Genomic DNA, 22,190 nt, shown 5'->3' on the forward strand with positions numbered 1-22,190 from the left:
GGTATGAAGGTCCATTGCAGATCTTGGTTTGACTTCTGCTCAGTCTGTCCTACCCATGAGGCAAAGGCTGTGTGTAAAAGTGGAGTGGCTGCAGCACCCCTTCATTAACAAATGTACGTTCTGCAGAGTTCCCATCTGTGGGAGGCTGTTTCTGGAAGAAGGGTACCCAGAGGACAAGGTTTGCCCTACACTGATGACAGTGAATAGGCATCCAGGACCCTTTCAAGCCATCTGCCCCAAATTGGTCATGCTTTAGGAGGTAATGACCCAAGAATAGAGTAGCTGCAAAGAAACCAGGAGCATAGAGTTCCTTGGTGCTATTAGAGAAATAAAGAATAGATCTAGGTAGCCTTGGAGAGCGAATACACGTTGGCTCCAGCCAACAGAGACTTCTGTGGAAAGAGAGAGCAGGTCCCTAGCGTCCAAGTGATTGATGACCATGCCACTCACTTCAGTGTGTGAGGAAGGATGTGGCTCTTGGACGTCCCCAGGAAGCAACGCATTCCCCTTTGATATTTTCCTACATTCAGCCCCTGTTCTCTTGGTGCCAGCGAGCCACTATGCAGGCAGTCGATTGCCCCACCGCAGCAATCCCTTGCTGCTTCTCCTTCTGCCTCAGCTGCTCCTGGGCAGCGCAGATCCCTCGCTTGTCAGCACAGATCAGGGGATGCTACAAGACTGAGTGCATGGAGCAAAGGCCAAATGCTGCCCTCCGAGCTATTCCCAGCCCTCCATGAGCTGCAGCACACCCTGTGTGTTTGTATTGCAGGCAGAATTAACTAAACACAAAGGCATTATCTTCTACAAGAAAATAAAATGCATCCATGCTTTCAGGCCGTGATGTGATCTGGTTCTCCCTCTCGCTTTTAGATGAGTATAAAGGAGAAGCTGCTTGAGTTTTATTAACTAATAACCAAGGAAACCCGTTTGGAGTGTCAAAATCTCACGAGACATCTCTTCTTTCACTGAGGCTAATCTGCTGTTCTGTTCAGCGGAGATGGAACAAGCGTCTCACCCAGCTAATCAGGACCATCTCTCAGCATATTCTTTTTGCCTGCAGTGTGATAATAAGGTGCTGCTGCTCTGCATTTAACGTTCTGCTAGCTTGCTTTAATAAAGCGCTGTCAGTATCTCTGCAAAAAGACCCTGGGCAGGGGGATGCTCTCCCTAACGCTGTCTTTGCTCTCCAGCCCCCGCCTCTGCCCCTTCTCCGGGGAGATGCTGATCTCGCAGTGTTGTACTTTCTGCCTTTCAGTCCATATGTGACAATTGTGTGTCTGATCGCCACAATCTCGCTCAGTTATTGTACCCTAGGGAAAAGGAGCCAAAAAAACATATGGGGCTAGAGAAAACGGTGTGCTTCGCTGCACACAGGCGTATAGCAGAGACAGCCAACTCTGGTTTATTGCAGAAAATACGTGGGGGCTCTGAAATCTTTTGGAAGTGAAAAATCAAAGCTGTGATTTGCTTTTCCTCAGCCAATGCTGAATGTAGGATTACTCTAAAATTAGTGTTTCGGTTGCTAAAATTGTAATCATCATGGATGCTACTGACAAATCCACATTGCTCATTCAGTAAGGACTGCTTCTATCAGAAATTTTATTTTTTTTCTGTTATGTTGGTTTTCTGAGCAGATGGGCACATGGGCACAAACACCCCAACATATATATACACAGGGGTTAGAAATTACAGGCTGGAGTGCTCATCATGAAAGCAGTTGTAGACTTAGACCCTGTCCAGCTCCGCATCCATTCCCACCTCTCTCCGTGGCTGCTTGTCCAGTGACTTGAAACAAGCAATTTTCTGCTCTCATCCCTATTTTTTTGCAGCCCTTCGCATAGACACACAGATTTACTGCAGCCTCTTGTAGCCTTAGCAACTGCTACCACTTAAGGTTTGTATACGGAGAAGGGTAATGGGCAGAGGATTGTGCCAGGAGGTAGAAAGGAGCAGCCTAAACTGAGGAAGAAGGCAGATACTGAGTTCTCTGAAACGGCTTCCTGTAGCCTGGATCCCAGCTATCATTATGTATGACTCCAAACTAGACGAGTTTGCAAGAGGCTCCTCTCGAGTCCAGGCAGCTCCTTAGCTGGTCAGGCTGAAAAATGGCCGTAAACCAAACTTCAGGGCTTGGGGACATCTGTGTGGCACCCCTGGATGGATGCTCCCTCCTGGCACTGCACAGGGGAGAGGTGCAAGTGTAAGACTGTGGTCCAGTAAGCAAAAGTTGCTGGAAAACTCATGCAGTGAGCTTGTGAAGCCCCTTGGAAAAGGTCTTTTAAAGATTAGTCCACTTGGTCCTGCTCTCAAGATGGAGCCTAGTCCCATCAGTGCTGCCTCACGCTGTCACCGGGAGCCTCAGAGACGGAGGAGTCACTGGGGTGAAGAAGTGGCAGGCTGTGTTCAGCGGGCTCAGGGGTAAACATGGAAAACTTACAGCAGCTGTGAGCAGGTTAAAAAAGGAGTTTGTGAGGCATGTCTTCATGTAACGTGCCGGTATCTGGCATGCTATGTGATGTATGTGTCTAAGGGTGAGTTTCAGTGTGGTGTCTGTAACTGAGAGAACCTTTATTCAAATTGTGTGGTGGTTGTCTTTTCAAGAACAGCTACAGAAAGTCTGCCAGGCATAAAATACAGAATTGTTAATGACATTAATGATTGCAGCAAACTTTGCTGTGTGAAATATTCATTTAATATGTTGTTATTCCAGCGTTGTGCTCAGCAGAGATACGTTGCGCTGGGTATTCAGCTATCACCACCATGGGCTTTACAGTATCACACCATGTGATTATGCAGTACAATTACATGTTTTGAAGCTATTAAGAAAAAGCTATCTTACAGCTGCATTAAAAAACCATAACGCCAGCCTATCAGAGTCTCTCAGAGTCTAAAATAGCAAATTACGAAAAATAATTGCTTTTCTTAAGCGTCATCAGCTTTAAAAAATCCTGTAAATCCCTAAGTAAAGGTCTGTCCTTTTATCAAACACCTTCTTAAGGCCTTCATTACAAGGAGAAGCAGTTCAAGGATTTCTGTAGTATTGACTCAAGGGAAAGAGCCCCAAATATATCAAAATCAGGAACGTTTTGCCTGTTTCATATTCATAGTTTCTTCTTTCTGTGTGACTGATTTATTCTGCTGTGTGCCCCCAGGGTGTGCATTGTCCAAAATAAAGGCTGCCAAAAAAATGAGAACGGGGAGCAAGTCGGAGGGGGGGGGGGGGGGGAGTTTAAACCGACGTACTTAAATGCAGAGGCTCCTGCGCATCTTGCATCCTCATGTGTGAACTCACCTTATGGTGTTTCTTAACAAAAGCATACCGACTAAATAACTAACTTCAGCACAACGCAAGACATCGTGTCTGAAAATAGAAAGCTGCTATGAGACAGTTACTCCATGCTGTGAAATACGCTCTTTCCTGCTTCTGTATTGTCTTAAGTTGTACTTGTGCTGCTGCAGCATGTGCTCGCATTATGAAGCACCGTGATTGTGTAGAACAAAGTGCAAATGCATAGAAAGCAGAAAGCAAGTGCCCATGGTTATTTTAGCTTCTGGTTTTGCCTAAGAGAGTGGTTTGCTTTTCAGCAACTTTTTTCACTCTCTGGCACGTAGAGATGTTGGAAACAAAGGCAGCACAAATTGCTTGCACCATGTCAGCAAAGCCGGCTCTGCAGAGTGGGCTCTCTATGTAGAGCACAATGCCCAAATTACAGAGGAGCAGACTGCAAGGCAGAAACTTGTAAGCCACTCCATGCAAATACATTTCAGCAAGGGAAACAGCACACTTGACAAAAGGGGCAGCTCGGAAGGTCGCCTGCAAACTTTGCCCAGGTGTTGAGCAGTTCATTAGGGGTTGCAGAGGGGCATCTCTTTGCCATGGGAAGCCATTGTTAAGCTCCCTGACAGATGAGAGCAGACCCTTCTCTTGTCACAATAGCTGCTCAGACCAAGCAAGGCTCATTAAATATTCAGTTCCAGCCTCAAGCAGCTCATTAAGTCAGCAATGAGGAGTGACGCTGGTGTTGGAAAACCCTGCCTCAGTTAACATCACCATGCAGAGTCTCCTCGGATCTCTTCATGTTATTCTGCTCAGTACCTTTTCTGTGATGACCAGCTTGTGCTCTCTGCTTTGCATTAAATACAGGTAAAGAAAGTCAGGTGGATTTAAGTTCTCCTATTCTTTATGGGCCTTTTCAGTGATGAGTCCTGGGGCCCAAGCAAAGTGTCTGTCGTGTTTTTCTGTGGTAATGCAAGTTTGCAGGAGGAGGATGGGATGAGGGTTATGTGGCTCCAGTGTTTTAATAAAAGCAGCAATGTTTGAAGGATAACTTTTACAGCAGAACTTTTGTGACATGCAGCAGTTGCAGATGCTGTATTACCATCTATCCACTGTTATGTAGCAGAAACTTGTACAATAAGTGTATGTTGCCTGGAAATGTTGTGTCTTAGGTGGATTTGGCTTGAGTTGTATGCTGAATGTCTTGTGTGCAGTTTTTGAATGATGTATTTGAAACCTGTTTTGCAACCACTGACTTTTGTGAGTATACTTTCATTTTCAGTGGTACCTTGGAATAATACAGAGGCGCTTACTGTGGGGGGATGTCAGCTGTCAATGAATTAGAGCACAGCAGAATCTGGACTTGGGATTGAAACTGTTGAAAACTCAAATATGTTTTTATCTACTGGTGTTTTAAAACTGCACCATCTGCAAGTATGGAGCAGAAATGGAGAAGCCAAACATGTGCAAAAGTTTGGGGCTTTTTCACACCCTGAACCTTTTTTTCTTCTTTTTTTTCTCCTTTAACAGAAAGTGTTTTCAGACTGCCCATTTCTATGTGGAAGACAGCAGCTCACCCCGTGTGGTCCCCAATGAAAGTATTCCCATTATACCTATTCCAGGTAAGAAGGGCTTAATCCCTTTTTTTTTTTTCTTTTTTGCTATTTTAAGTCTTGTTTGATTACATAAAGAGAAGGTTGTGCTTGTGATAAATTATGTGTTAAAAAAAAAATAAATAGTGGTATTGATGCTGCTGCATTTAATGTACGGTGCTTTGTAATGGGGCTGTGAGTACCAATGTTGTACTCTTCCATAGGCATCTCTCCTGCGTTGTTTTAATAGAAATTTCAGAATAACCTTTGTAAAATGTCAAAAGCACAAGCAACACTTATTAAAAACACCAACACATTGCATCCAAGGTGAAACCAACCACTCCATTGGGGTGGGTTGGGGACAAGGAATGCACAGCTCCACTGCTCACTTGGGTCCTGGGTGTTTGCCCCCCACTTCTGATGTGGGCAGAGGTGGTGTTTGCTGGGCCTCAGGGAGGAAAGCAAGACACAAGGATAGGCACACATTCTCGAGTGAAGTACAAAACCGTCTGTTAATTTGGTATTAATCAAGTTATCAAAGGTCAAATTCTCCCCTCAGCTATGTCGAGACCAAAGCTGGTTGCAGGGTTTAGCACTATATTCTATTAATGAGGTGTTTCCACTGGGAATTATCAAGGATCCGGCTCCCTTTCAGCAGTGATGACGGAGAGCTGCTCGGTGTTATAATGGCCTTTGCAGCTGCTGACTTGTTTGATGTTGCTTAGTTTCATGGACGGGATTAACATACCCAGAATGTTGGATTGACCTCAGCCTATCCAGTGTTTGTACTTGTCACTTCAAGGTGGTTTTCTAACTTTCTTGGTCATATTCTGTAATTTACATTGTTGGTATGAGCACGAGGCAGTGAAGGAAGTGCCTTCTGGAAGTGCCTCCCTCCGTTTATTAACTGTTACCTGTACAGGGAGTCTATAATAAGGCTCAAAGTTAGTAGACATAAATTCCAGCTATGCTGCCTTTTTCCCAAGGTGAGAGACACAGCCTGAAAATATCTTGAGGTTCTCCTAAACGTTTCTTGTGTTTGGAGATACAGGAGACACCTGTTTCCCCAGATGACTCTTGATGCTAAATGATACTCTTCTCTGACATCAGCTGCTGCTCCTGCATAGGCCGCCCACTGAAACTTCTGCAAAAAATTAAATAACAAAATTCTCCTTTGAACTAATTGCAACTGATGAATTGATAAGCCCTTGGACGTTTCTGGTGGAAGCTGCCAAAGCATGTGAGAAAGTGTTATTTTGCTACATGGATTGCAAAATTAAAATATAAAGTGGCATTTTCAAAAAAGCAAGTTTTTTGAAGTGATCTTGTTAGCTTGTGAAACCCTAGACAATACATCCTTAAAAAAGATACTGGAATAGATCCCTGTGGAATCTATGCGGAACCATGCATCTACCACCTACAGTTTAGTGGACCAGCTTCTGCTCTGTTACGTGCAAGCAGCCACGCTGGTGGCATTTCAGAGCAGCGTGCCTAAAGACATTTAACAAACTGGCAGGGGCCTGCCTATCCACAGCATGCAGCAAGCTGTAGCTGGAGGCAGCTGGCAGGTTTGGGTTGGCTCATCCTGGCCCAGGTGTGGGCCCAGACACCAGGCATAGTCATGTCCTGATGCAGCTTGAGGGTCTCAGAAGTGATGCTGGTGTCTCTGCTCTGCTCTGTGGACATTGCTGGCATACTCAGAAGTAGTTTTCATTCTTATTTCTTTGCTACATTCTGTTCTTACTTACATATACCCTCTGTTTCCTTGGGTCTATGAACTATAAAGCCAATCTCCCAGCTGCCTCCAGGGGTATGCAGCACAACTTTTCAGGTCCAAAATCTAAAAAATCTTTTTGTAAAGGAATGGTTTCATTCATTATCTACTTCACTTCCCATGGCATACATGCTTGATTATTGTGCATGAAACCACATCACCCACATAGCACATAGGCATGTGCTTAGCTGTGCAAATTTGCTCTGAGACCCAAATCATTATCATTATTCATAATTATCTACACTACTTGATCTAGAGAAACGTGGGACAAAGGAGATATCATCAACTGAGTCATCCACTGGATATAAATCTAAACTCACACAAGCATTGTGCCTGACTGACACATCTATAATCAATGGCAGAATTCTGAATCGTCCCTACAACTCAGCTAAACAAAATTATTTCTCCATATCCTTTTTCTTTGCCCAGTGTACCCAGTTCATTTTGGCCACATCTACATCGTCTCTGTGTGGATATCTTCACTACAGCTCTTGGGCCTGGCAAGATCTCTCTCAGCAAACCAGCTCCTGTTCCCATTTGTTTGTTTATTTTTCAGTAGTTGGGCTGCATCTGCACTTGATCCATTTTGGTAGAGCTGAACAGAAATAACAGCAGCATCATAGCTGCAAATCTGTATGTTTTACGCACTGCAAAACAAGAGACGTTCCCATCAGTCCTCCTTTGTCCTCATCGCAAGACCTGCTCCATGATAGTAGTGCAGAATTGCCCCTCTGTGTAACATAGATGGTATCAAACATTGCAATAAGCACAAATTCTTCTTTCATCCTCCCCCTGTCGTTTGCTCAGAGCATTTCTGCTCGGATCGGTGCATTGTTCTGGAAATTCCAGTGGCTTCCCAGGTTCCTTTCCCAGCCCACGGGCACAGCAGGCATTGTGGCTCTGCTGTCAGCAGGCCTTGTCCTGAGGTCAGTACAGAGATAGGTGAGGACTGACACCAAGGCAAAGCTCAAAACTCTGCGTAAAAAAAAAACAGTCCAGAGAAACATGGCTCGTAAAGAACCGAGCGGCTGGCCCGTGCAGCTGGTTCAGTTATCGTATTGTTCCAGATGTCTTTCACTGTTTTTAATGCAAGTAAAATGTCTCAGGTGTGGTACCAGTCCTTTCAGCTGTGTCTAGACTGCAAGACTCAGAAGCACTTCCCAGTGCTGGGATCAAATTGCGTTGCAGTAAATTAGGGTTGCTGTTTTGTTTTGTTTTTTACTAGTAATTGAGTTTCTGATTTAGTATATTTAAAATAACTAGTGGCAGAATCCGTGGGAGAAATACTGTCATACTTCTTCAAGCGATAACTTACTTGCCAAGGAAACTACAGGCTCCCAGTTGAGCCTTGGTGTCTCACTGCTTCCTGCTAAGATGTGGCTATCTCAAGGTGTGTCCCAAGGCAGAGGAGCGGAGCTAGGGACTGTGACTGTGTCAGTCTCCATGCTAGGGACTGGTGAGGTACAGGGGGACGTGCTAACTGCAGCTGAGGACTTGTTTCTCAAGGGCGTGAAGTTTTTCACTGAGCACAGAGGTAGTGCTCTTCAGCTGTTTAAGACTTCGCCTGCTTTCTGCTCCCTGCGGATTTATGTTCCAGCACCATATTGTGAATTGTACCTATCTTCAGCTTCAATTAAATTCATGAATGCAGTATTGCAAACAGAGCCATCCTCCGAAGCCAAGAAAATATCAAGATATTTTAGGGAACATTCACGTTCCTTTTTTTCTCCGCCACCATCTCTGCTCCTGCAGTGCACAGAAGAATTCCTGGTAGCTATCTAATAATGGTACTTGTAATGGAGGCTTCAGGTATTGACTGAATCACCCAAACACGTTTTCATGGTGGCCGTGTGGAATGTGAACAGATCCTTTTCAGAGAGCTGTCACGCTGGACTGCAGAGAGCTCCAGAGATGCACATCCATGTGCTTAAACCTTAAATGCAATAAGTATATGTAATTGATGGCACAGCTGGGACCAGAGGATGGAAATGTGTGAGATTGAAGTTGTGCTCCTTAGCAGGCAATACCAAATAAGATCATGTTTAATGTCTGCACTAATGGAAAATTCTCATTGTTTCATTCTCTTGGATTGAAATTGGTTTTTTGCTTAAAGGGGAGAAGCGTATTGCTATTACATTTATAATTAATGATAGCCTAATCTAAGATTTGTACAAGCAGATTTAAACTGAGCTCTTATTTTGACACGTATAAAATTTTATCATTAACATCTTTATGCTCCTGACTGACACATAGCTAATAGCATTGTAGCAGATTAAATCTTGAAGCAAGAGAGATGGATGTAGCTACAGTATTACACAGGTGATTTTTCATATTCTGCTTTTTCATGTGTCTTTCCTTTATCAGGAATTTGCCCTTGTATTCATTTGACTTGATTATAACGAATAGATAGCAATTATCTTGCAGAAAAGGATTCTCTGTTCTTCTTTCAAAATTCCTACCTCTGCAGGACTCTCAGGTGTACTCACAGTTTTATGTCTTTTCACACCGAAAGGCATTTTTATTAAAAACAATGCTTGATTAAACAAACAACTACAAAAATGCAATAATTAATGAGGAAGAGTATCCCCAATAATCAACTTTCAGTAATTTATTATTTATTTTCATTTATCTAAATGACATTTATTTAGATTATAAATTTAAATTTATCATTTCTCTTAATTACTGAGGTCACTGGCTTCAAGATGATACCAGCTATGAAGCGTTTTCAGCAGGTAGTTTGAGCTCCTACTGCATTGCTTATTGTATCCAAACCTGCTGTATGGCTTTTTTAGTATGTATGCAGGTATGATCTCCGCAGAAAGCAAAGGTCTTCTCAGTATTGAGAGTTTTTAAATGACTTTGTTGTATCATAAATCAGCTGATACTTGTGTAATACAAATAAAACTGTTCTTGTATTCTTGGCCCTTTTTTATACAGTGAGGAATGTGATCGGTCAGAAAAATTAATTATTCCAAATGAAATACAATGGCTTCAGTTGCATCCTTATTTTAAATAGTAAAGCAAGGAAAGCCAGTGTACTGCAGAATTAAAGGCTCTGACTATATAAATATGTGTAATTCAAATGCATTAAGTCTAAAATCCTTTGAAGAAAGCGGGGCGCCTCCCATTTTTATGCGTGGGATTACATGTAGAGTCAAGTGCTAGCGTGAGTTAGGGCACGAGCTGGCAGTGGAGTTGCCTGCTTAAACATTTCAATTTCAATCAGTGCCAAAATCTGAGCTGTATATGAAGTTTTTGGTCCCTGTAAATGTGTGCACTTCAGAGTCTACTTAGTATCTGTAGATTCAGAGGTCTTTTTGTAAGCTTCTCTCTCAAGGTGGACACCTGAGCTTAGTTAATTTGATGAGAGATTTTCAATAACCTCAGCTGGGGCCGAATTTCACCCAAGGGTGTGCTATTAATCTTTGCAATATTCTTTATGGTCACCTGCATTCTAGAGACACACCAGATACAGACATATTGGGATTTACGTCCCTGTGTATTGTGTGCACTCTGATATAGCTTGATACACTGCGTAGATCCTATTTAAGTTCGGGCTCTGAGTGCCCCATTACTGGCTGTGGACATGAATCTGCTGGAACTGCACTCCACTTAGTTACTTCTGCTGCAGTACTGCATGTAAAGGCAGGCTTTTGCTATAGCTCTGCCAGCCTTCACTCTATCTGGTCCATATTGTAGCTTATGGAATGGCTGTTGGACTGAGGTGGAATAAGTTTTCATGTTAAAGTAAGGCATAAGGTATAAGGAGTAAATTTGACTTAGTAGAGTGGGTAAGATAGCAGTTAGATAGAATTAAGAGTTAAGATAGAAAAACCAAAGGCATTTATACACACAATGAAAGACATGGGAAAATCTTCGTACTACGACTTCTTCACATATATCGAATGTGAGGTCTTCAGAAATGCCAAAACTCCAAACTAGGCAAAGGTAATATGAAGAAGACCTTTGCTTTTGACCTTCTGGATTAATTCCTGACTCAAAACCGTCTATTCCACTCCAATACCCCTAAACCAACGAGTGAGCTCTCAGGCTATAAATGAGTCAAAATGAGTTCTAGATCTTATTATGTGGAAATGCCATCTCTGATACAATATTCCATTTTTCTTTTGCAATTGGCCTCTAGTGCTTTAACATTACAAAGGCAGCTTATTAAGTGGGACATAGAGGAAAATCCTTCCTGGTAGGATTACTGATTGTCCAAAGTTTAAATGTAACCCTGCACTAACTTCATTGCTTCTGCTTAGTTTGGGCTTCTTTTGAAGGTGCCTGTCATCTGAAAGAGTCTATGTATTCTGCATTGTCTGCTGCCACTTCTTAGAAAATGAGGTACAAGTGAAAGTTTTCCTCTTCCATCCTCTTTAAACAAACAGCTTTCTTCTTGGCATTCCCCTTTTTAACAGGAAATGAGATGCATTGTGCTCCCCTTAAGTTTTGTGTTTGTGATACTCCACCCAAGTTTGTGATACTGCCCAAGTTTTCATTTTCTGGGGTAGTATTGAAAGATACCCCCATCTATCAGCTTCAGTATTATCTGATTGTAAATAATTTTATTATAAATTGCATTGCTTATAATAGCATTTATATAAATTTGTATTTATATAAATATAATTATCATAAAGTACTGGAGACTTTTGCCCCTTTCCATCTAAGATTACTTCTTTCTCTGCATAACACAAAGTCTTAGCATACTAGTATGGTGCCAGATTCAACTCACATTTTGTAATGATGTAAATCCAGAATTGTTTTATTTACACTGATAAAACAGATGGTTAAATCCAAGCTAGAAAGAACTGTAATTATGTCTGTGTTGTTAGAGGTGAAGGTATGTTATTAAAACATTTCTCTGTTCTCTTTGAAGAATGTGTGGATCTTGCAAAATGTAAGCATCACACTTAAAATATCAAATGTCACTCTGGTTTCTGGATGGGAAAAGGTACATGGTGCAAAAGGAAATAAGCACAGAACAACTATTAAGGCTCCTAATTAGCCATTATAGGATTCCATTAATCTCTTCAATCGATTAAAAGAATTATAGTCATTGAAGTCTGTTTTTTTCAGCTTGGAAGGGGGGTTTAACCGAAGCCTTTGGACTGAAGACAGTGCAAGGAAAAGCATATTCTCTGTGCATTTAGCTACTTCTGTTGCTTTTCTTAGAGAAGGTCAAAGCTCTCTTCAGGTAACATCAGAGCAGGTGTCATTTAAGAGTACTGAGTACATTGGTATGTATTTTACCAGAGGCCCAACACGCTGCCCATGAGTAATCTTGCGCATATACCACAGCTTGAGTTATTAATGCTCCTGACTGAAGGCTCAGTGTTGGAGGTCATGAATAGAAAATTACAGGTCCAAACTAACACTTCCCTGTTCCATTGGTTAGCATAGTAGGCTCTGTCTTACAGCTTCTTTCTTGCAGCTAGCAGCAGGGGACAAGACGGGCAACAGTCAGAAATTGCCTGGCCCTCAAGGGATGGCTTCTCCTACCGGACCTTGCATGGTCAGCATGACCACATTATCCCAGCAGTTAAAAAGCTGGAAATCCAAAGTGCTTATTGGGTTTTTAATGTTTGTGGTTCTGATATTGATCTTCCAGAGATCAAACATTATTTTTGTTTCAACATAGTTTTCCTGAGTTTATGGGCAACTTCAGCGGCATAAACTCTGTGTCTCCCAGTGATCTCTTATATCAACAGTATTTACTATTTATTTGCTGTTTGTTTCCCATGTTATCAAATGGGGTAAGAAATTGCATTGGGTTATGGCTTCTTGGGGGGAATCAGAGTGGTTGTAGAAGAGAAAATGCAGAAGAGGAAAATGGGAGAAGAAAAATAAAGGATAGTGAACAACAGAGAAGTGAATGAACAGTGACTATAAAGGTGGAGAGATGCTGCCACCATGCAGTGATGATGATAAAAGAAAAACTAACCCTGTTTTGCCATGGATCTCTGGTTCAGACCCATCCTTGAAATTGGTGGGAATTCAATGGACTGGAGAGTGCGTTATATCTCTAATGTATTTTTTGGCTCACAGATTACAATTAAAATTAAATTCTACCTTCTGCGAAATTAAATTGGACACTCGAGTTTGCAACAGTGAATCCTTGATCTTGGTTGGTCTCGGCTGGGCTAGACTACTCAAGAAAAAATAATAAATATGGATCTTTTCTTGTGACAGTGTGTGAAATTGCTATCATCGCACAAGCTATTTTCAGGGAAATTTAGGATGTTACTTTTCAGGAGAGGAAAGATTGTTTTACAGGCTCTTGCTATTGACTGCTGTTCGTATAGCTCATTCCATTCAAGTGTCTTGGCATCAAAAATATTAATACAAATGTTGCTATGAGATGGTGATGTTCTCAGTATTACACAAAATACATGTTAGCACTTAAATATTGTTAAGTGCCAGCATTTCTGCGTTCTGCAGCTTTTCACTAAGATGAACATACACTTGTCAAATGTTTTGAATTCTTTATTATTCAGTAAATGAGCATGTGGTTAATTAAAGTAGCATTACTACACTGGGAGGTGATCAGATTGCAAACATATCTTTAACAATTGGCTCGTGTAAATAAAATAGAAGAGAGCTGATTGAAATCTGAAAATGTCAATAGATGCAAAAAGCCACCCTAGAGCACTACCTGATAAAATAAGAGTAGAGGAGTAATGACATGGTCAATATTAACTGCCATCAGCTGGAGAGCAATCAGGTTGTCAGGGCTGGATCTATAAAATTCTTGCCAAAGTAGAACCTCATTTACACATACAGATCTTCATACCCTTTGCTAAGAAAAGCATATGTGACAGCTTAGGGGTTTTAGCTGCCAAAGATCTTTCACTCTGAATACAGTAAATGTCACATCTATTTATTTATCGTTAAATTTTGCTAAGTATCTGTAGAAATATTTGGATTTTTTCTATCATAATGTAGATGTTCAAAAGGAAAGGAATCCAGATTATAATGCAGCTGTAGTACCAAACCATATGGCTGCAAACTGGGAGCAAAAATACATCACTGAATTACTGGAGTAAACATAAACTGGATGCGATCTTCAGAAGAATATTAAATGGGATACATAAATACCAGTGTATTGCCATAAAATCATGCAATCAGACAATAGTAGCCATCAGGCAATAGATTATTTCACATGCTGAAAGTAATCACAGTTGTATAGCAATTTACATTTTCTAAATGCCAGACTGAAAATATTAACTAATGAATCTTGGCAAGCACAGTGTTTCTACCAACTGCAGTGGTGGTTATAACAACATCTACGCCTTTTTTGAGGGAGAGAAAGAAAGAGAAATAAGGCAACCATCCTACACTCCAGTTTTATTAGGATCTGTCCGGGGATATGGGTGCTAGAAGTAGTCTTGTTTGTCTTTAGTTCAGGTCAAGCATTTAGCTTCTTTCTTTTGAGAAAATGTTTGTGTGTCATTTATCAGTGAATATTGGGTAGCATTTGCACTGTGGTAAGCCAGAACGAGTGGTCCAGTGGAAGACTTATTCAGTGTTATGAATAGTGCCTGACATGAGAAAGCTCAAATTAGCGTGGGTGTCGTGTTCCCTGTTCTTCTGCACAGAGACAATTTCATGCTAAATTCTTTCTCTTTTCATACATTTTTGTGTAAAAAGGAAAAAGTAATTTCTCCATTCCGGGAGGAAAGCCTGTGTTTCTGCTCCATCTGATAAAAACTTACTGGATGCAATTATGTTCTGCACTTTCCTATTTTGGGTCTACTCTGGTCTTTTTATACCACATGGAAGGAGAGAAGATCTCATCATTCCCTTCACAGCTACCTTCAAACTGTGTAGAAGAACTAAACAATGCTTGAATTTCAATTGGTCTTTTTAAATAAGAATCACAGGGAATAGACTCAATATTCATATTCACAGTGCTTAGAATTAGAATTATAATATAAATGTACATCAAAATTGTCCAGATCTATCAGGATTTCTTATTACTGCATATTGAACTAGCTCTACCACTGGGAACTCAGGTCTATGTGTATTCACTCAGTACTTTATTTCCCAAGTTTGCAGCTGAGAGAGCAGATCTTGAACAGATGAGACAAATGGCAACCCTGAATATCTCTTTCTTTCTACAGATGATATGGAAGCAATTCCAGTCAAGCAGTTTGTTAAACACATCAGTGAGCTGTATTCTAATAACCAGCATGGGTTCTCAGAAGACTTTGAGGTATGATTTAATGATCCTCTAATAAAATGTTGTTTTCCTAAAGTTAATTGCGTATTAATAGTAAGGAGCTGTGTGACATCTGTGTGATGCTGTCATGTCAGGTAAATGCAATACTCAAATGCATCAGAAGAAAGAGGGAGAGACCAATTTGCCACCAGGTATGAACAGCCTGGGACTGGTTATTTACAGAAGGTTTCTCCCCACCACAGAGCAAGGGTCTGAGGCAGGCTTCTATTACAATTAGTGCCTTTAAGGGAACCTTACTAAGCTTTTATTATTTTGGAAAAACTGCCTGCAACATTAAGATGTAAGCTGTTGTTTTCAACTCCATATTTCTCTTATAATCAGTAGCTTATTTTAGTCCTGTTGGCTCAGAATTTGCTTTTTCAAGTCACACTAAGAAGATACTTAACCTTAGCCCAAAAAGAACAAAACAGTGCTCACTGTGAGCAAGAATAATAGTGTTTGGTCTTCAGTGAAGACCCCAAACTGTGGCTGTTCCTTCCATTTGCACTGCATCAGTTCCTGGAGCCCTTCTTCCTCCATTGCTATTGGAGTAATTGGTTATTCTGTTCTAGTAAAACCAAAGAGAAAGGCTTCAGGACTTGTTTGGAAGTGTTCACTTAATGTAACTGTTTTAAAGTTTGCATCTTTTTAGCTGTTTAGGACAGATTCTGACCTATAAATGTGCTACAAAATTGAGGTTATTCCAAAGAAATGAAAGCAGTTTGCCTTGACTGAGTTACCCAACCCATACTGCCAAAATATGGTAAACATCACTTAATGTGAGGATGGACTGCAGTCAGGCCCTAAGAGTTTAGTATTCTCTGGCTAGTTTTTAGGCATTTCTTGCATTCAGTCTTATCACAATCACAGCTGAACTTTTAGAAGTGTAGAGAAACAGGAGGAGCCCCAGGAAATTGCATTGGAGCTGTGGGTACTGGCTTCCCCATCAGCAAAAAGAAGTGTGCTTGTGCAATGCATGTGAATTACATGGGCAGCTCTGCTTACAAACAAGGCAATGAAACAAAATAGGTGGCCTAATATCTACAGCTTCTTTACTTACTGCAGTAAAGACAAGACTGTATGTGGGAATTGTTTTTAATGGGATCATTTAAAACATTTATCGTTGCAGTTTGTTTACTGTCTATAAAGAGTGGCTGCTTTGTATGATGCCCAAAAACCATTGTGCAAGTTAGAAACATTTTGTATTCATGAGGAAGGCAAATGTGTAAGGTGTTAAAGTGATTTAGTTCAATTGACTGCTGGCTGGATGGCTGAGCAGGAATATTGAGGCATTTAACAACGTTGATGGTATTCAGGACAAACATTTATTCTCCAGAGAGTAGAATTTGATCAGGATGATCAAATGCAACTCACTCTTCTCAATTATTTATGAATTGCGACCCCAGTGCTATTCATCACAGCTGGGTTTTACACCATTTAATTATTCAAAATAATCACCAACACATTTGTAAACTTGGTCTGGCTTTGAGCTGGCTTTGCTTCAGCTGTCACAAAATCACTGCTATTAACAAATGTTGGACACCTTCCGTCCGTGTTTTAGCGAAGGAAAGCGCTGCTCTAATAGCCCTATTTCTCCCCTTCTCCCAGAGCTTCCTGCTGTGAATGCCACGCCATAGCTGCCAGTCAGGAGACATGGCTTGAGCCAATTAGTCCTTTTCCTGGGAGCAGGGTCCCCTCAGCAGGAAGTTAAACTCTCCAACTCTACTGCACCCACCAAATTCTGTTCTCCCCACTGGCTCAAAATTTAGATCATCTCCTTTGAAGTCAGTGCAGCTGCATCGGTTGTGTTTCTCTGTAGCTGTGGTCTCCACTTCCTAAAGACTAAAGGAAATCTTCTACAGTGAGGAGAGGGAGTAGGAACAAGACGGTCACTGTTTGGGATCAGCTGCCCAGCTCCCTTTCATGGTTACGTTCTGCCCTGCAGACACCTCAGAGGCCTAATTTTCTGCCTTGCAGTTTACAGAGATGGGATGGAAGAGTGAACCCAGAATTTTTCACAGACCCTGTGGGTAAAATGATACCTGGTTTTTGGTGTGAGTCTCTCCCTGTGTTTTTGGCAGCATGCCGTGTGTTGCGTGGAGTTTGTTTTTAAATGAAGAAGGTTCCCGTGAAAGTAGATTTTATGAATGCTGCCTCCCTCCTCCTCTTAAAACGAGTGTAATTACAGCAAGATATTTCCTGAATGTGCTTAGGAAGCGTTTTATGTGCAGATGAGAAAAGGACTGGGAACTCACAAATCTTGTGATGGAAAGTACATCCAAACTGATTCCTTATTCCCTATGGGTCACTGTAGTGCAAGTAGCCAGCTTTATTGTCTGGTGATAGCTGAGCTTTCCTCTATGTACAGAACTGCTGAGATTTCCTTTGAGTCCCATGAATTTTCAGTTTTTGATATAAGCTAGAAATATATGGCCCAATTTAATATTGAACAATGTTAACTTTTTGAACTCCAGTCCACACGCCTGTATTATCAGTGCTAGTTTCTGATGTAACTCGTTGTATTTCAGCTTGAAATTTGTTCGACCTAAAACTGAGAAAATCTCAAGGAGTTTTTTTTTGGCTTGTTCCCAGGCAGTGCTGGCCCTTTTTGCCATGGCATGTGGGGTGAGGTACCATGTTTTTACAGGGCAGGACTGGGGCAGGGTTTGGTGCCTCTTTCCCTGTGTGCACTGAGGCAAGACTGAGCAGAGACTGAGAGGTGTAGCCAGAAATTTTCTTGGCATCGTTATGTTTAATAGATTTTTATAGACCTTTCTTCCATAAATTTCTGGTTGCTTCTTGAACCAATGTAGACTCCTAGTGCCCAAAAGCATCCCAGCCTCCCATAGCAATGAATTCCACAATTTGTTCCTCCAGAACAGATTTCCTTTGGTTTTAACTCATGCCTAACAACTTCGCTAGGTGCCTCCTAGTTTTTGCATTACGAAGTACGTCCTTTTTCACTTAAATGCTTCATATGATTCCATGTGCTTCTGTGTATGATATTACCTCTTCCTTAGTCAACATTTTTGAACTCTAAAGTATTTAATCTGTTTGTTTGAGGAAGCCACTCTGTGCCTAAGATGACTTCTTCACTCTCTACCTTTTTTCTTCCTTTACGTTATCCTTTCTGAGGTGGGGAAACCAAAACTGAGCACAGTATGTAACGAGTGGATTTACTGCAGAGTTCTGCAGTAGCACGGTGATGTCTTCTGTCTCGTTTTCTATTACTTTCATCCTTCCTAACATACTATTTGTTTTTTAACAACTATTGAGCACTCAGCTGACACCTCTAGAAAACTATCAGCTGTGACCTCAAGGTCTCATCACTGAATGGCAATAGCAAATTGAGAAGCTGTCATTGTGTATATATAGTTAGGGTTGTTTTTCTCAAGTACATCACTTTGCATTTATCAACACGGAATTTCATTTGCCATTTTATCATTCAGCCACTCGGTACTGGGAGCTCATTCTGCTTCCCTTGGCAAACAGCTTTTTTTTTTTTTTTTTTAAATGATCCTGAATAATTTTGTATTATAAATACACTTTGTCTCCTTTGCAGTCCATTTATGAATAGATTACGTCCCCATAAGGTCCCACTGGAGAAATGTGAACGCTGACAATTCCCAGGTGGTAAAAACCCGTTCGTATACAAGAGGAATTTTCCTTTTGCTCCACAACAGATCAGTTTTTTAAGTAATGTTTTCTGAGAGGCCTTTTCAAAAACATTTCAGAAATCCATATATGTGACTCTCTTCTAGACTGTCCTTGCCTGTGGGCTTCCTCGGGGATCTCTCCACAGCGTGTTAGATGCACTCACTAACTCTGCTATTTATTATAGTGTCTAGCAGTTTTCCCCATAGACCAGTCAGACTTAGTGGGCTGTAGTGCCTGAAATCCCTTCTGATTCTCTTTTGCAAAACTGGTGTCACATTCACCATCTTCTATTCCTCTGATACTCAGTCTGATTACATAGGGCATGTGCCCTCCAAATTCTTGTATCAAAAAGAGTGTGAAGTGCCACCTCCCACAGTAGAGCTTTTCACTCCCTCTTCCTGGCCTGTTACTGGAAGAACACAGTAATTTCTTTTCATAGCCATGTCCTTTCATTCTGAGAACATTAAGCCAAGAAATCACCCTCCATCCCCAAAGCTAACTATGAATTTTTATAATATAATGCCCTATTTGGATTTCTGAGATCAGACAATTTTATTTACCTCCCCCCAGATTCTGAGTGGGTCGGTCAGTGCTGCGGCAGGAGCGATTAGAGTGGGTGAGTGCAGTCTCTGCAGACCTCTCTCCTGCCTGTGGCCGTACGAGTGCAATGAATCATTGCCAATTTGGAGTCTGAACAGGCTCGCTGAACTCGCATGCAGGCTGTCTAGCTCCCTCATCACATAAACTGAAAATATCTTTATACTCCAGTGGCACCTTCTTCTAAATGTCTCAAAGTGTAAGAAAATAACATAAATCCATATCTTCAGTGGTGGGACAGGGATTTGCTGGCGTTATTCTCATGGTTGTTGCGACTCGGGGCAGGGGTCATTCGCTCTCTTTAACCAGTGACCTCGGAATGTTATTCTCTTGTGAAGGGCTGCATTGAAGACTGAGATAATGCTGCGCTTTGCACATTTCTTGAGACACTAAAAACACTGTGTAGTTACACTGGCATCCTTTACAGATTAGACACAGCGTACACCAGACTCATTCTTATTACTGTATCTACACCAAGGAATTTGGCAGTAGAAAGATGCCATTTCAAAAGCGTGCTGCTAGCAAACATTGCTGCACTGGGGAATGTTTTAGAAACCTGACCTAAAACTGCCATAATTAAAGGTATTCTCGGGCTGTGCATTGCTGCAGTGAAAGCAGCACTGTGCGGCTGGAGGATGAAGGAGGGTCTTCCTGGAGTCTAGCTTACTGCCAGATCCAGACCAACAAGCTGGCGTGAATGAAGAGATAAAGCTGAAGAGAAACAGCAAAAGAAATTCAGATATCATAGAATCATTTAGGTTGAAAAAGACCTTTAAGGTCATCAAGTCCCACCGTCAACCTGGCCTACCATTCACATCACTAAACCAGGTCCCTTAGTGCCACATCCACACACTTCTTCAGTACCTCCTGGCTGTCCATCACTCATGATATTCCCTAAAGTCTCTGCCTAGAAGCCCCACTCAGAGGAGCCATAGCAGCACATGGGGAGTGCAAGGTTTCGGTCAGACTCCCACCTCCCTGCGTACCGAAGGGCAGGATGCAGTGAGCAGATGCTCCACTCTCCTCTGCTCTCACATCTGCAGGCAGCACCTGGGCATACAGCCCAGCAGCACGCACAGCTCAGTGGTCCCGACTCACTCACACTCGCATCAATTTTTAACTATTTGTTCATGATTCCTCTGCTGTTATTCCTATGTTCGGTCCTTTTGGTTTATTTATTTTCCCCTTCTGTCTAGGCTGTCCCCAGCTCACCTCTCTCTTGAGTGCCATCAGAGAGTTTCTACTAGTGCTAAATTATTGCAAAAATCTACGCTGTTCCCGTGGGAGATCTTCAGATGCTATTTGCTGTCTCTATTGGTGTGCCATCCTCATGTTTGCTGTGATAAAAGAAACAGCAAGAGCACTACCACGGAACTCTCTAATTTGGGATTAAAATAATAGATCAGAAGTGATCTTAGGGGTGTGGATGAACTAACTAACTGCTTTTGTACTGAAAAGTACCACAATTGTATCGAAACGTAGCGATGGATCTTCTTTAATTTAGCCCTTCAGATTAGGATCCTTCCTTTGTTCGTGACTCCTGCTCATTGCTATTCATAGGCTTTTACAGTTCAGCTCCTCCTAGGACATCTCCTTAATGAAGTAATGGGAAACAACAGCAGCACTGCATAAGGCCAAATCAAGAGACTGAGTTCCTGCTCAGTCACTGTAGCAAGAATTCCTGCTCAGAACCTTATATTGCCAGCAAGATGCTGGAGCGGTTTGATTTTACACTTAAATGGAAATTCTTTGAAGTTTAGAAGAAACTAATCTTTAACTTGTTTCAGAAAGGCAATGAAAATGGGTCGTTAAACCTGGGTGTATCAAATTCCAATTAGCATTAGCATGGACAATATAATTAAAAGGTAAATTAGCCATAATAGCGTAGACTAGAACACTTTTTACAGTAACTAACAGTCAATTGAAACGATGTACTTTGGTTTCTTGGGTTGTCAATGATAAGTTGAAAGGACAAGAATGAGAGCCTTTATCCATTCATCTTTGGACAGTAATGTGTTCTGCAGAGTTAAACATGAGGAGCAGCCGCACGCCTTCACAATCACTAGCAGAGACTAAGCAGGATTGAGGAAGCTGAAGAAAAGAGCCCAGAGCTGAAAAGACATTCTTTTCCACCGCTGTGTTTTTCACCATCTTCGCTTAATCTTCCTCTTCTATTAACTTTGCATTGGCCAGCTGGGAACACGTACAGTTGAGAAAACAGTCGGCATCACCATAAAAAGGTTAATTAAAGTGATTAACCCTACCAACAATTCCCTTATGGAAGAATCCTATGGAATTTAATAGAAAGTGATGCATTTACTATGTAGTATTTAAACTGTCAGAGAAAATTCCTTAGCAGGGATGTAATTCCCTATTAAATTCTCTAACTTTTTAGAGTATTCTCCACAGAACCTTGCTGGATTCATCTGTGTTAAACTCTGCCACATTTGGCATAAATATTTCAATGCTAATAACTTCTAAAAAGAGTTTTGTAGTGATACGGGGATGTAGTGCCTGACATAAGGCTTCTCAGAAGTGGAGGAGTATTTTTTAGGAGTGACCTCAAGTAGCACAGCAAGGATATTACATGATTTCTAAATGTAAAAAAAATAAATAAAAGGTAAAAGAAAATTGCAGTAAATGAAACTAAGAGGTAAGCGATGCTGCTTTTCCGTTTGTGACTGAGGCTGAACTGATCCTGCCTGGTGTATAATCAGAAGTCCCCTGTTTACTGGAGCTGACAAACAGCATTAGGGGAAGCGCACAGTGTAGTGTGGGTTTTCTTCTTTGATGGAAATGGAACTATGAAAATTCTATTAGGACCAGCTGAGAGTTTTGCCTAATTCTTCTTTGTCTTTGCTCAGCTCATCTCCTTGAATGTGAATGTAGTGTCTTTCTCCCTGTGGAGAAGGCGGAGAAGAAAGCAATTGTTATTTGGGAGTGCCGTGTGGATATAAAAGCTATAAAATGTTCAAGGTTTTAGTATACTTGGCACTTTTAAAATGTAAATGCTGAGGAAGATATCAAAATTGCAGTGCATCTCCTTTGTGAAACGTCCGCATAATGCTGAGC

The 22,190-nt window shown here is 41.4% G+C and overlaps 1 protein-coding gene across 2 annotated transcripts in view; it reads left to right on the plus strand.

Moving 5' to 3' along the window:
• The window catches only part of PTPRG (protein tyrosine phosphatase, receptor type G), a 379,675-nt gene that overhangs the window by 339,950 nt on the left and 17,535 nt on the right, over positions 1 to 22,190 (plus strand). For both annotated transcript variants that reach the window (XM_021409043.1, XM_021409044.1), the window contains exons 14-15: positions 4,808 to 4,899; positions 14,767 to 14,858. In XM_021409043.1, the coding sequence (XP_021264718.1) occupies positions 4,808 to 4,899; positions 14,767 to 14,858 (184 nt within the window). The remainder of the gene's footprint in view (positions 1 to 4,807; positions 4,900 to 14,766; positions 14,859 to 22,190) is intronic.

Source organism: Numida meleagris, chromosome 11 (assembly GCF_002078875.1).
Source record: "Numida meleagris isolate 19003 breed g44 Domestic line chromosome 11, NumMel1.0, whole genome shotgun sequence".
Taxonomy (NCBI): Eukaryota; Metazoa; Chordata; class Aves; order Galliformes; family Numididae; genus Numida; species Numida meleagris.